The 15,165-nt window shown below is 45.4% G+C and overlaps 1 protein-coding gene across 1 annotated transcript in view; it reads right to left on the bottom strand.

Moving 5' to 3' along the window:
• The window catches only part of DNAH9 (dynein axonemal heavy chain 9), a 319,797-nt gene that overhangs the window by 254,236 nt on the left and 50,396 nt on the right, over positions 1-15,165 (bottom strand). The window contains exons 15-17 of the mRNA XM_029928843.1: positions 14,108-14,243; positions 10,203-10,399; positions 9,692-10,116 (exon numbers count right to left, since the gene is read on the bottom strand). Of these exons, the coding sequence (XP_029784703.1) occupies positions 9,692-10,116; positions 10,203-10,399; positions 14,108-14,243 (758 nt within the window). The remainder of the gene's footprint in view (positions 1-9,691; positions 10,117-10,202; positions 10,400-14,107; positions 14,244-15,165) is intronic.

The raw sequence follows: 15,165 nt of genomic DNA, 5'->3' as shown, positions 1-15,165 counted from the left end.
ACGAACCATGAGATCATGACGCTTAACCGACTGAGCTACCAGGTGCCCCAGGACCAGATGGATTAAACAGATACAGCCACAACATTCCATCCTAAAAGAGCAGAATACACATTCTTGTCAAGTGCACATGGAACATTCTTCAGGACAGAGCACACATCAGGCCACAAAACAAGTTGTAACAAATTCAAGGACACTGAAGTTATTCCAGGTATCTTTTCGGACCACATGCTATGAAACTAGAAATCAACCCTAAGAAAGTCTGGAAAGAACACAAATTCATGGAGGTTAAGTGACATGCTACTAAACACTGAAAGAGTCAACCAATGTATCAAATGGGAAATCCAAAAATCCATGGAGACAAGTGAAAATGAAAATGCAGTGGTCCAAAATCTTTGGGATGCAGCAAAAGCGGTTCTAAGAGGGATGTTTATAGCACTACAGGCCAAACTTACGAAGCAAGAAAAATCTCAAATAAACAGCCTTACACCTAAGGAGCTAGAATAAGAACACATAAATCCCAAACTCAGAAGGCAGGCAATAACAAATATTAGAGAAGAAATAAATGAAATAAAAACTAAAAAGGCAATAGAACAGGTCAGTGAAACCAGAAGCTCATTCTTTGAAAAGATCAACAAACTTGATAAACCTTTAGACAGACTCAAAGAGGGAAAGAGACAGAGACAGAGAGAACTCAAACAAAATCAGAAATGAAAGAGGAGAAATAACTGACACCACAGAAATAAAAAAGATTATAGGAGAATATTATGAAAAATGATAGTCCAATAAATTGGACAACCTAGAAGAAATGGATAAATTCCAGGAAACATATAACCTCACAAAACTAAACCAGGAAGAAATAGAAATTTTAAGCAAACCAACTACCAGCAATGAAATTGAATCAATAATAAGAAAAACCTCCCAACAAACAAAAGTCCAGGACCAGATGACTTCACAGGTGAATTCTACCAAACATTTAGAAAAGTATGAATACTTATTCTTCTCAAATTATTCCAAACAACAGAAGGAAAAGCTCAAAATTCATTCCACAGGATCTGTATTACCTTGATACCAAAACCCGATAAAGACACCACACCCACATCCACCAGAGGCCAATATCTATGAATAACACACATGCAAAAATGCTCAACAAAATATTAAGAAACCAGGGCACCTGGGTGGCTCAGTGGATTAAGCGTCCCTCTTTGGCTCAGGTCATGATCTCACTGTTTGTGGGTTCGAGCCCTGCATCGGGCTCTGTGCTGACAGCAAGCTCAGGGCCTGGAGCCTGTCTTCAGATTCTGTGTCTCCCTCTCTCTCTGACCCTCCCCTGCTCACGCTGTCTCTCTCTCTCTCAAAAATAAATAAAAACATTAAAAACTTTAAAAAATATATTAAGAAACCAATCAAGCAATACTTTAAAAAAAAAAGTCATTTACCCTGATCAAGAGGGATTTATTCCCAGGATGCGAGGGTGATTCATTAATTGCAAATCAATCAACATGACACATCACATTAATAAGAGAAACAATGAGAACCATACAATCATTTCAATAGAGGAAGAAAAAGCATTTACTGAAGTATAACATCCATTCATGATCAAAACCCTCAACAAACTAGGCTTAGAGGGAACATATACCTCAGTGTAATAAAGGCCATATATGAAAATTGCACGACTAATATCATACTCAATGGTGAAAACCTAAGAGCTTCCACTCTAGGATAAGGAACAAGACATGATGTCCACTCTCACCACTTTTTTTCAACACAGTACTGGAAGTCCTAGCCACGGCAAATGGACAAGAAAAATAAATAAAAGGCATCCAAATTAGTAAGAAAGTAGTGAAACTTTCACTTGCAGATGACTTGACACTTTATACGGAAAATCCTAAAGATGCTACCAGAAAACTACTAGAATTGACAAATGAATTCAATAAGGTCGCAGGATACAAAATCAATGTAGAGGAATCCACTGCATTTCTGCACAAATAGTGAAGTAACAGAAAGAGAAATTAAGAAAACAATCCCATTTACGACCATACCAAAAATAATAAAATACCTAGGAATAAACTTAAGCAAGGAGATGAAAGACCTGTATGCTGTAAACTATAAAACACTGATGAAAGAATCCGAAGACGACACAGACAAATGGAAAGGTATCACATGGTCATGAATTGGAAGAACACATATTGTTAAAATGCCCATACTACCCAAAGCAGTCTACAGACTTAATGCAATCCCTACCAAAATACTAACAGCATTTTTCACAGAACTACAACAAATAATCGTAAAATCTGTAAGGAACCACGGAAGAACTCAAAAAGTCAAAATGATCTTAAAAAAGGAAAACAAAGCTGGAGGCATCACAATTCTGGATTTCAAGTTATACTAAAGGGCTCCAGTAATCCAAACAATATGGTACTGGCACAAAAACAGACATAGATCAACGGAACAGGATAGAAAGCCCAGAAACAAACCTACGATTATATGGTCAATCAATGTTCAACAAAAGAGGCAAGAATATGCAATGAGGGAAAAAAGTCTCTTCAAGAAATGGTGCTGGGAAACTTGGATAGCTACATGCCAAAGAATGAAATTGGACCACTTTCTTACACCATACACAAAAGTAAACTCAAAATGGATTAAATACTAAATGTGAGACCTGCGATCATAACAATCCTAGAAGAGAACACAGGCAGTGATTTCTCTGACACTGGCCTAAGAACATCTTTCTAGATATGTCTCCTGAGGCAAAGAAAACAAAAGCAAAAATAAACTATTGGACTACATCAAAATAAAAAGCTTCTGCACAGCATAGGAAACAATCAGTGAAACTAAAAGACAACCTACAAAATAGGAGAAGATATTTGCAAAGGACATATCCAATAAAGGGTTAGTATCCAAAATGTATGAACTCATACAATTCAACACCCAAAAAACACAAATCCAATTAAAAATGGGCAGACAACATGAACAGACATTTCTCCAAAGATGTCCTACAGATGGCCAACAGACACATGAAAAGATGCTCAACATCACTCATCATCAGGGAAGTGCAAATCAAAACCACAGTGAGATACCACCTCACACTTCACACCAGTTAGAAGGCTAACGTCAACAACACAGGAGGGACACCTTGGTGGCTCAGTTGGTTGAGTGTCCGACTTCAGCTTAGGTCATGATCTCACAGTTCGTGGGTTCAAGCTCCACGTTGGGCTCTGTGCTGACTGCTAGCTCAGAGCCTGGAGCCTGTCTTCAGATCCTGTGACTCCTTCTCTCTCTGACCCTCCTTTGCTCACACTGTCTCTCTCTCTCTCTTTAAAATAAACAAAAACATTTAAAAAAATTAAAAACAACAACAACAACAACAACAACACAGGATACAAGAGGTGTCGGCGAGAATACAGAGAAAGGGGAACCTTCCTGTACTGTTGATGGAAATGCAAACTGGTGCAGCCACTCTGGAAAACAGTGTGGAGGTTCCTCAAAAAGTTAAAAATAGAGACACCTGGGTGGCTCAGTTAGTTAAGCATCTGAATCTTTATTTTAGCTTAGGTCATAATCTCATGGTCATGAGATTGAGCCCCGTGACCGGCTCCTTGCTGAGCGTGGAGCCTGCTTTGGATTCTCTCTTTCCCTCTTCCTCTGTCCCTCCCCTGCTTGCACTCTCCCTCTCTTTCAAATAGAACTTAACTTTTTTTGATTAAGTTAAAAATAGGGTTGCCTGGGTGGCTCAGTCAGTTAAACATCCGACTTCAGTTTCAGGTCATGATCTCACTGTTCCTGAGTTTGAACCCCGCATCAGCCTCTGTGCTGACAACTCAGAGCCTGGATCCTGCTTTGGATTCTGTGACTCCCTTTCTTTCTGACCCTCCCATCTCCTTTCTCAGAAATAAATAAACATTAAAAAAAATTTTTAAGTTAAAAATAGAACTGCCCTATGATCCATTAATCATTCCCACTACTGGATATTTACCCAAAAATACAAAAACACCGTATGTTTACACCAGCATTATTTATACTAGTCAAACTATGGAAGCAGCCCAAGTGTCCATCAATTGATGAATGGATAAAGACGACGTGTACACACACACACACATAAACAATGGAATATTACTCAGCTATAAAAATAATGAAATCTTGCCCCTTGCAACAACACAGAGAAAGCTAGAGAGTATAATGCTAAGTGAAACAGGTCAGAGAAGATGATGAAATCGTTGTATGATTTCACCCATCTGTGAAATTCAAGAAACGAAGTGGGGTGGGGGGAGACAAACCACAAAACAGACTCTGAGCTATAGAGAACTGATGGCCACAGAGTGGATGTGGGAGGGGTGATGGGTGAAATGTGTGATGGGGACTGGAGCAGACTGGTCACGAAGAACGCTGAGTAATACACGAAGCAATGAATCACTCTACGAGACACCTGAAACTAATATAACACTGTGTATTATCTATACTTGGGTTAAAATTAAAAACTTTAGGGGCACCTGGGTGGCTCAGTCAGTTAAGCGTCTGGCTTCGGCTCAGGTCATGATGTCACAGACCATGGGTTCAAGACCCACGTCGGGCTCTATGCTGACAGCTCGGAGCCTGGAGCCTGCTTTGGATTCTGTGTCTCCCTCTCTCTCTGCCCCTCCCCTGCTCCCACTGTCTCTCTCTGTCTTTCAAAAATAAATAAAAAACATTAAAAAATTTTTAATTAAAAACTTTAAAATCTTTAAAATATATAGCTGGAAGAACTCTATGTTTGGAAATATTAAATATATATAAACACACCATAATGCGTATTAAAAATGCTTAGAACTAAATTATAAAGAAAATATAACATACTGAGACCTGTGAGATGTAGGTAAAGTTGTACCAAGAAGGGAATTCATAAATTAAATATTATGTCATTCAATATTTATATTAAATATCACATTTAAATATTTTACATTAATTTAAATATTACATTAACAAAGACAGCTCAAAGTGAATAAGCAAAACATCAGTCTTAACTTAGCCAAGAAGAAAAAGTAAATATAAGGAAGTAGGACATAATAAACATAAGAGAATAAATTATTGAAATAGAAATTAAATTGTAATAAAGAGGATCAAGGAGTTTGTAAAATACTTCTTTGTAAATCTTTGGCAAGTTTAATGAAAGTAGGCAGAACACACAAATGGAAATGAATAGAAATGACAAGGGGGACATAATTATAGATTCTGCAGAGAGTAAGCAGATAAGAGAATATTATAAATTTTATGACAATTTAAAGAGTTACATGAAGTGGAGACGTACCTTGACAACTATGACTAAGGAATGAAAAACCTTAATATCTCATAACTATTAGGGTAATCATAGGTACAAAACTCGTCACAAAGAAAACACCTAGCTCAGAAGTTCAAGGGAGATTTAAATCAAATCTTCAAGGATCAGAAAATTCCAATCTTACACTAACTCTTCCAGAGAGCAAACAGTAAGGATGACTTCCGAACTCATTTGATGAAACTAGCAAAACCACAGGGCATGATGTGGGAAAGGACAACCGAAGGCCGATCTCAATCACACAGACACATCAACAATAACCTGTATGTGTTCACACAGTCAACCAGTGGATACATTGGAAAAGATGATACTTTGTGGTTGAGTTTTCTCAGTAACACTCAGCTGGCTTAATATTAGAAACTAATATATTTCCCACTTTAACATTTCGATGGGGGAGGAAAAAACAGAATTGTCTTAACAGAGTGAGAAAAAGCACTTCACAAAATGTTATATCCATGTATGTTAAACCCCCCTAAACAAATTAGGAATAGAAGGGAATTTCTCTAGGGGCTCCTCTGGCTCAGCGGGAAGAGCATGTGACGCTTGATCTTGGGGCTGTGAGTTTGAATCCCACATGGGGTGTAGAGATGGCTAAAAAGAATTTAAGTAAACTTAAAAAAAAAAAAGAATGGAACTTTTAAAATTACATAAATAGAACCCACAAAAGCTCACAGCAAATATTATGCTTAGTGGTGAAATGTTATAATATCATCTAAGTTTAAGACAGGACAAGATGGGGCGCCTGGGGGCCTCAGTCGGTTAAGCGTCCAACTTCTGCTCAGGTCATGATCTCACAGTTCGTGGGTTCGAGCCCTGCGTCGGGCTCTGTGCTGACAGCTTAGAGCCTGGAGCCTGCTTCAGATTCTGTGTCTCCCTCTCTCTCCGCCCCTCTCCCTCTCATGCTCTGTCACTCTGTATCAAAACTAAATAAAACATTAAAAAAAAGAAATATTAAAAATTAAATAAAAATTGGGCACCTGGATGGCTCAGTTGGCTGAGCATCTGACTTCAATGCAGGTCATGATCTCACGGTTCGTGGGTTCGAGCCCTGCGTCGGGCTCTGTGCTGACAGCTCAGAGCCTGGAGCCTGCTTCGGATTCTGTGTCTCCCTCTCTCTCTGCCCCTCCCCCGTTCGCACTCTGTCTCTCAAAAATAACATTAAAATTTTTTTTTTAAATATGATCAGACAAGATCGGTACCTGTCATTACCACTTTTTTCAACAACAAACTTCAAGTCCTAGCCAGTATGGCAAGGAAAAAAACAGCAATAAAATGGATTAGGGGGAAAAAAAGGCTTCTCAGTCCTTTTCTTCTCAGGAAGAAGTAAAACTATTATAAATTTGTAGATGATGACCATGTACACAGCAAACCCAAAGGAGAGTGCAGATAAATTATTGTGATTAATAAGTTAATATAGCAGAGATGCTGGATACAAAATCAATAAACAGAAATCAACTCCATTTCCACAGAAAACACAATTTTAAAATATCATTTGCACTAGAAGCCCAAGATTAAAATATCTAGGAATAAATCTTAAAGACATGAGAATTACCTTAAAGGTAATGATTATAAAATTTCATTGAGAGACATTAAAGGCACAGATGTATGGAAAAATGACGTGTTCTTGGGTAGAAACACTCAGTGCCTATGGATGACAACGGTCTTCAAGTTGAGGCATCGTCACTGCAAATACAACAGAACCCGGGGGACCTGGGGGGCTCAGTCTGGCTTTGGCCCAGGTCATGACCTCGCAGTTCGTGGGTTTGAGCCCCACGTCGGGCTCTGTGCTGACAGCGAGCTCAGAACCTGGAGCCTGTCTTCGGGTTCTGTGTCTCCCTCTCTCTCTGACCCTCCCCTGCTCAAGCTGTCTCTCTCTCAAAAATAAATAAAACATTTAAAGAATGTTTTTTAATCCAGATTTTGTTTTCTTCTGCACACTGATTTGTACATTTCTGTAGAACAGTAAGGGCCAGGAATTGTGGAGACATTCTTAACGATGATGGCCAAGGCACTGACTTGGCCTGCAAGGTATTAAGATGTATGACAAAACTATAGGAATGCGGATTTTTTCCTATAAGGCAGCAGCAGACAAGGGGCTACTTAAAGTGAAAGATGAAATTACAAAGCTTTTCCGACAGCATATGTGAGAGCGTCATTAGGATCTCGGGGTGCAAAAGGATTTAACAAGATGAAATGCAACAAAGGGACAAAGATGAACAGACAGGCTACAGAATGGGAGGCTGTGTTTGCAATACACACAACCAGGACAGGATTAGAGAGAGTACGTGTCAAGTGGTGAAAGAAAAAGCATGTCAACAACATCAAGGCAAAAATAAAGTCTGACAAAAAGTGGGCAAGGGGCACCTGGGTGGCTCCGTCAGTTAAGCGTCTGACTCGGTTTCGGTTCAGGGCATGCTCTCACGGTTCATGAGTTTGAGCCCTGCATCGGGCTCTGCACTGACAGCGTGGAGCCTGCTTGGGATTCTCTGTCTCCTTCTCTCTCTGCCCCTCTCCTGCTCCCTCTCTATCTCGCTCTCTCAAAATAAACTTAAAAAAACAAGTGGGCAGGAGCTCTGTGTGGGCACAGAAGGAGAAACACACAGTCTCCAAGAAACATTAAAAGAGGAGCCACTTTACTCAGGAGGAGGGTAATGCCAAGTATTCACCACAGTGAGGTCCCACCTCAGAGGAATCTGGTCATCGTCTCCTTTCAGGTTAAGGAAAGGACGGTCAAAGGACACGAACACCAGGTGTCACACCAACTACGAGATCCTGCCACGTCGTGTGGGCGAGGCGCCTGGCAGCCAGTACCGCTGCATCCTGTGTCAACCGTGTGCTCCGAGGCACTAAATGACTCGCCTCTGAGCCCGCCTCCCACACGCAAACCGACCCGTCCAGGGTCCAGGCCTCCCACCGCCTCCTCTTTCTGGTTCCCACCTCCCACCTGCTCTGACCACTCCAGGGCCAGGGACCCAACACCTAGACGCAGTCCGTCCCTCTGGTCCCTGAGCCTGCAGAACTCATTCAAGAGCGTCAGTGGTCCCCCTGCTGGCCCTGTGTCCCCAGCTCTGTTCCAGGGAAACCACAACAAACGTTCTTGCCCACATTTTCCCGTTGTGCCCTCTGCCTGATGGACCCCAGCGCCTTCCTGGGCGGCCCTGCATGGCACGGTGTGTCCTGTCCTCCTGGAATCCAGGAGAACCAATGCTCTTCCTGGTGACCATCATTTCCTACAGTCTCTCAGGTGGCCCTGCCACAGGGTAGTAACAATAAGGCCTGTGTTTTGAGACATGCCTCCATGTCCTTGGATCCCCAGACCTACCAAGGGAAAGGGACCACGGAGCAGCGGGATGCAGGGACTTCTCCGTCGCTGCCCCGCCTCTGGTCAGTGTTTCCCCGTCCTGCTGCTCAGCTGCTCAGCAAGTCACAGTTTCCGTGAACCTGGACACCTGGCCTCTTCTGAGAACCAGCAGGCAAACCCTCTTCAGATATCCGACCAGGCTCTCCTGGAATTTTCTAGAGCAGAGGACCCTCACCCCTGCAGGGTCTCTTGGAATTGATTTGCAGACACGTCCTCGGTGGGGTCATTTTCTTTCTGCTCACAGCACTAGATCCCTGGGCACGGCAGTGGAAGCATTAAGAAGGCCACCCCCAGAATCAAGGAGGGGGTGGGTCATCTCGCCTGTAAGCACAGCTGATGCCCCCAGGCTGATGGCTGCACAAAGGGACCATGACTCCCCTCAAGGACTCTGGGTCAGGGATGCTAGTTGAGGTTCTGAATGTGGCAGGTCTGTGGGAGGCAGACCAAGGTGAAGGGACCAGGAGACCGAGGACCAACCTATTCACCCAGAGGCCGATGCTCTGGGTGGCAGAGCCTGGTGCTGGGTAGTCACAGTGCACCGGGGAGCAGTGTCAGAGCCAGTCTGTCCCATGGCCAGATCGGCCCACGTGGGCATCCGGAGTGTGGGGATTTAGTAACTTCCACATTGCAAAGCTGGGTCATCCGAGACAAGGAGGGAGCGGTAGAAATAAGTTCTAAGAGCCCATCAGACGCCCTCCGCCTCCCAGGCTTGAAGAGATTTCCCAGGGCTGCAAAGGGAAGGTTGGATCTGCTATTGCCACACGGAACGTGGCTTACCACTCACCGAGTGCCTTTCATGCACTGGGCACCGGATAGAACATAAAATAAAACCAAAAGAGGCCACGTCTGGCGAACCAAAGAAAGGCAGGACTAAAGTTACGGCTGGTGTCCAAGGGCCTGGACCCTCAACAAGCTGTTTCAAGTTTTCACTGAGCCCGTGTACCTGCTGGGGGAAAATATTGAAGAATTTGAAAAACATGGCGGCCCCAACGGCTCGGGGAAAGCTAGAACAATGGGCTCACCTGTTGGTGACGTGGTCAACGAGGTGCTGCTTGAATGTGAGGCTCCACTTCTTAATGAGGTTCAGCAGAGATGCTCTCAGGGGCCGTACGTCTATTTTCATCCAGCCGTCAAACACCTTGACGGGCTCCAGCCCGCACACGTCTTCATACAGCTGTTCGTAGGAGTCGATCTGTGCCTTAAACTGATGGAGCAGAGGTGGACTCTCTGGAAGGCCGTCGTCTGCATGGGCCTCCATCTCCTCGGGCGTGAGGACATGCCCATACGACAGAAACTGACTCAGAACCTCCTTCCGGTCCTCCACGTAGAGGTGGGAATACTGGCTGAAGGCACTCCGGTAGCCGCTGCAGAGGGCCACCGTGCTCTGAACCCTGTCCAGGAACGTGCTCCTCATGCTGGCCAAGCGCGCCGTGCCCTCCATGTCAGCCTAGGGAGGGGCAAGGCCACAGCAGGCGGGTTACACCAAGGGGATGCAGGTTGGGCCGGAAGGCAGGATGGGGGCGGACTCGGTACCTGGTAGTGGGGAGAGCCGTGCTGTGGGGAAAGGCGTGGCACCAGAGACGATATTCTAAAAATGCTGGCGATGAGACCCTGGACGGCGTCACAGAAGCCACCCTTCACGCCGTGCTCCAGGGATGGAGAGAAATCGAGCTCTGGGATCACTAAGCACAGCTGCACTTCAAAGAGCGGGGGGAGTCCGGCCTTGCTTTCTGAAACACAAGAACAACACACACACACACACACACACACACACACACACACACACACACCAAAGAAGGATGTTAAGCCGGGCAAAGTGCCATACCCGTTTCCAAAGCCCTCGGAACCTTTCTTCCCTTCAGACGAGCTGTGTGGGTACAGGGAAATGGAAATGTAGAATTTGCTAACCCCCCGGAAAAGGTGAGGGTGACGGTCGCGCAGTGTGTACCAGCAGGGGAGCCGCTGACATTTTGAATAGACCAGTTCTTGCGCAGGGCCGTCCTGGGCATTGTAGGACATTTACCCTCCTGTCCTCGGAGAGCACGTCCCAGTGACCGATCAACCCCAAGCCAGTCCCCTTCCGCGCTCCCCCATGCCTGGGTTGAGGGAACGAGGCGGGGGCTGCAGAGAACGGGTTGATTTTGCAAAGCTAATTTCTTGGAAGCAGCCGATCTCTTCCCAGGCACGGACCATGCAATTGCATCGGTCGTGAACCGTGCTGTGCTTGTCTATCGGTGGAAAAACCAAAGACAAGTCACAGCCCTGGCCATTCTGATCCTGTTCCATGAAAACAGAACTTACTTTACTTCTGTAGTCCTACAGTGATAAAAAATTTAACAACAGTATAAATAATTAACGGATCCCTGATTCCTTGCTAGACTAACTTGCCTTGCTCAATTTAAATCAAAACATAACACAGAGCAAGATGTTCCAAGTACGAGATTAGTGCTTAAACTTGTATTAATAACCAGTTAGATGCTCAGATCTCATTGACTGTGGACTATTTGGGAGACTGTTACGCACAGCATGCCATGGGTGGTGGGAACTCATTGGATCCTTGTCCCCTTCCTCCCTAGAAGTAGAGGCAAGGGTGGGCATGATTCCCTCCCCAGTGGGCTGCGGGGGAGAGCAATGGCTGGCACTCTGGGCTGCAGCCCCTGAGACAGCAAGAAAGCCATCTCTATATCCGCTCTTTTCCCCGCTCATGGAGTAGAGCCTGGATGTGGCAGTGACCCAGCCCCACCGCAGAAATGAAGACAAGACGGAACATGGACATGGTGGGACCAAAGCATGGCAGGAACCCACCTGCTAACCTGAACGCCCACCTTAGTCTAGAACTTGGGGGACAGACCTCTTTGTCTTTAAGTCACATTCCTGATGGCATTTTCGTTACCACAGCTTAGCCACTCACCCCAACTAATATACTGGGAGGTCCTCAAAGACAGGGAAGTCTAGGGCCTTGCCATCAAAATTGCAGGGATGATGGGGCGCCTGGGTGGCTCAGTCAGTTGAGTGTCCAACTTCAGCTCAGGCCATGATCTCATGACCTGGGGGGTTTAAGCCACGCCTCGGGCTCTCTGCTGACAGCTCAGAGCCTACAGCCTGCTTCTGATTCTGTGTCTCCCTCTCCCTCTTTCTGCCCCTCCTCTGCTCATGCTTGGTCTCTCTCTCAAAAGTAAATAAACATTTAAAAAATTGTAGGGGTAAGGGGCGCCTGGGTGGCTCAGTTGGTTGAGCATCCGACTTTAGCTCAGGTCATGATCTCACAGTTCATGGGTTCGAGCCCCGCGTCTTACTCCGCTGACAGCTCAGAGCCTGGAGCCTGTCTTCAGATTCTGTGTCTCCCTCTCTCTCTGACCCTCCCCTGCTCATGCTGTCTCTCTCTCTCAAAAATAAATAAAAACATTGAAAAAAAAAGTTAAAAAAAAATAAAAAACTGCAGGGATGATAAATTTGCATGACTGGATCCAGGAGTGTCCCATCAAATGCAAGTTTGACTTAAGGGAATACACGGTAATTATGTCATCGGGGAATGGTTTTTAAAAACACCTAGAACATCATGTTTTGCATTAAGTACTCAGGGCGTATCCTGCATTATCACGTATGAGATACTGATAACTTCACAGACTAGGTCACACAGGAGGTGAAAGGCTCAGGAGATTGTTGACTCTGTGAGTCTTCTGTCCCAGGGGCTCCCACAAGAAGCAAATCTCTATGGTAGATGCAATGACAACATCATCACCGTCCGAGCCAGACGGGCTTGGTGGTTCCGCCACCTCGGTACTGGTCAGGGACTCCAGGAGTCAGGAGAGGGAGGAGCATTTCTGGGTGGGGCAGGCGGCATCTAACCTGGGCAGGGTTTGCATTCTGCCAGGGGACAGTGAGTCCAGCCCAAGGCCTGGGAATGGTACTGGCCTCCCAAGCACAAGGAGGTGGAAATGACAGAGGGGACAGGGGAGACAGCCCAGGTCGGGAGAGCTGGATGGGCACTGGTCATGTGTGGAGTCACTATGTTTAGGAGCCATTCCTTACATCCCATGCATGTTTGGTTGGTTCTCTGTGGTGAGAACTGTCCCGGGAAGCCAGTTCTCTAGTCTCAGTGCCTGTGTTCTGTGCCCCACTGGCTACTCGCCCCCAGGCCCTTGAAGGTGATACCCCCATCTTGTTAACTATCCTGGATCTCCTTGGTTTGGAGCTTCCTGCATCCCTGAAAACAAGGACTGTGCCACCGACCTCGGTCCCTCCACTTACCATGGGATTTGCCCAGCTGAGCCTCACTGCCCTCTGTCTTCTCAGCCCAAGCGCCTGCACCTGACATCTTCTTTGGGCTTAGTATCTGGATATTGACCGTGACCTCCCCATTTGACCTTTGGATTTTCTTTCTCTTCTTGGGTAGGACTTGATATCTCACCCTTCATCCTCTGGCTTCAAACTATTCCCCCTCTGCCTTTCCATTCTGACTGCTTCTTCCGGGTGATCCTTACTAAGCTCCTTCGAAGCTACCAGAATGTAAAGGTTTGGTTTGGTTTGGTTTCAAAGTAGGCTTCATTTCCAGCGCAGGGCTTGAACCCATGACCTCAAGATCAGGACCTGAGCTGAGATCAAGAGTCGGATGCCCAAAAAGGACCGAGCCACCCAGGCGCTCCAGAATATGAAGGTTTAATTCAACTTGTTACTGAACGCTTCTGCTCTTTCCATCCCATGACTTACTAGCCAAGGTTGGCCCTTACTAGCTCCTTGACGCCATGCACCTTAACTCAGTTTTATCCATCAGAAATTCAAGGCAATTTTTAAACCCTTCTTAACATTCCTTTTCCATCTGAAAGCTAACTGACCCCCAGCTGGTCTGACTTTTCACACAGAAAAACTTGTTTCTTCCACTTAACCTGGCTACTACCTGTGTTCTCAAAAGGCTACAGAAATAGACAACGTTAGGCTTGAAGGCACAGTGTCCCCTCCCAATGCCAAGTCCAGATGCAGCCGCCATTACACTGCACTTCCCGCTGCTCTAGCTTTATCCTTTTCCCTGAAGCTTTACACATATACGTATATATTAAAGTACCCTCTACACCCAACTCGGGGGTCAAACCCACAACCCTGAGATCAAGAGTCACAAGCTGTCTTGACTAAGCTGGCCAGGGTCTCCCTGAAGCTTTATTTAGATTGAATTGGTATTTATGGTTTTGCTTTATGCTACGGGCTATTGGCTTCCCTATCAGACAGCCTGGTTTATCACCCGAGTTTTAAAGAGAGAGAAATCTTTTCTCTGGGAACGATTCAGAAACTCAATCGCTCTGCTATTCTACTGTGTGTGATGCACAGAACATCCACAACATTTTGGGAAGAGTCACAAAGCACTCAATCACACTTCACATTTACTCAACAGGTGCTACTGTTATTTTTCCGGTAATAACACACATCTGTAAACCAGTAAATACCAGTGTTTTCCAGAAGGTAGTTGAGGGAGCACTCAATGGCCAGAAAAAATCCATCCAGCAACATATTGTCTATGTAGTTAACGTAAGTCTTCCAGATATTGGAGGTTGGGTCCGCTGCAAACAGCCCAAGGTTCTCCTACAAAATAAAGAACGGATTGAAACCACGTTTAATAATATGGAAGGACTGGTCTAGTTATCGTTAATGGGAATGAAAACAAAAGAGAGGGAGGAGAAAAGCATTCTTGTGAGAAGTCTGCTGTTACATGGATGTCGAGTCCATATGGTCTAATGGGTATAATCACTGACAGAAAGGAACACAAAGTTAATCCATGAAGGGAAGATGGGGGTCTCATCCCATCCCTGAGAAAGAAGGAGGGGGCTCCGGCCACTTTCCTAGGAAAAATGGGACACAGAGTGTGAGGTATGAGTGCTGACAGATGTGCTGTGGAAAAAGCAATATCAAGACAGAAGGTAGGGCAGAGAGAGGAAGGGACGCTATGGATACAGGGCTTTATGATTTGAGGCGAGTAAGAAATGTGGGGTTCAAGCAAGTGAAACATTTCCTGGCTAGTCCTCAGAAACGAGCTGGAGGGTTTTGTTTGGGGCATTTACTATTAAAAGCACCCAGATGAGTGGTTTAGAAAATGGATGCACATCGGGGCACCTGGGTAGCTCAGTCGGTTAAGCGTCCGACTTTGGCTCAGGTCATGATCTCATGGTTTGTGGGTTCGAGCCCCGCGTCAGGCTCTGTGCTGACAGCTCAGAACCTGGAGCTGCTTCGGATTCTGTGTCTCCCTCTCTCTCTGCCCCTCCCCTGCTCACGCTCTGTCTTTCCGTCTCTCAAAAATAAATAAACATTGGGTGGAGCCAAAATGGCGGAGAAGAAGGGAGCTCTGTAAACTCCCTCCGCACCGTTTTTCGAACTGAGAGGGATATTACGTTCAACTGAGAGAGCGGAAGGAGAAAATACGAACTCCAGAAGGAATAGAACCTCAAGGATACCTGAGTGAGTGGGGGCGAACGGGGGAGATCCGAGGACGGGCCAGCCCGGACGGGCA

Source organism: Suricata suricatta, chromosome 17 (assembly GCF_006229205.1).
Source record: "Suricata suricatta isolate VVHF042 chromosome 17, meerkat_22Aug2017_6uvM2_HiC, whole genome shotgun sequence".
Lineage (NCBI taxonomy): Eukaryota > Metazoa > Chordata > Mammalia > Carnivora > Herpestidae > Suricata > Suricata suricatta.
The sequence above is the reverse complement of the archived record's forward strand: the minus strand, read 5'-3'. Positions and strand labels throughout refer to the sequence as shown.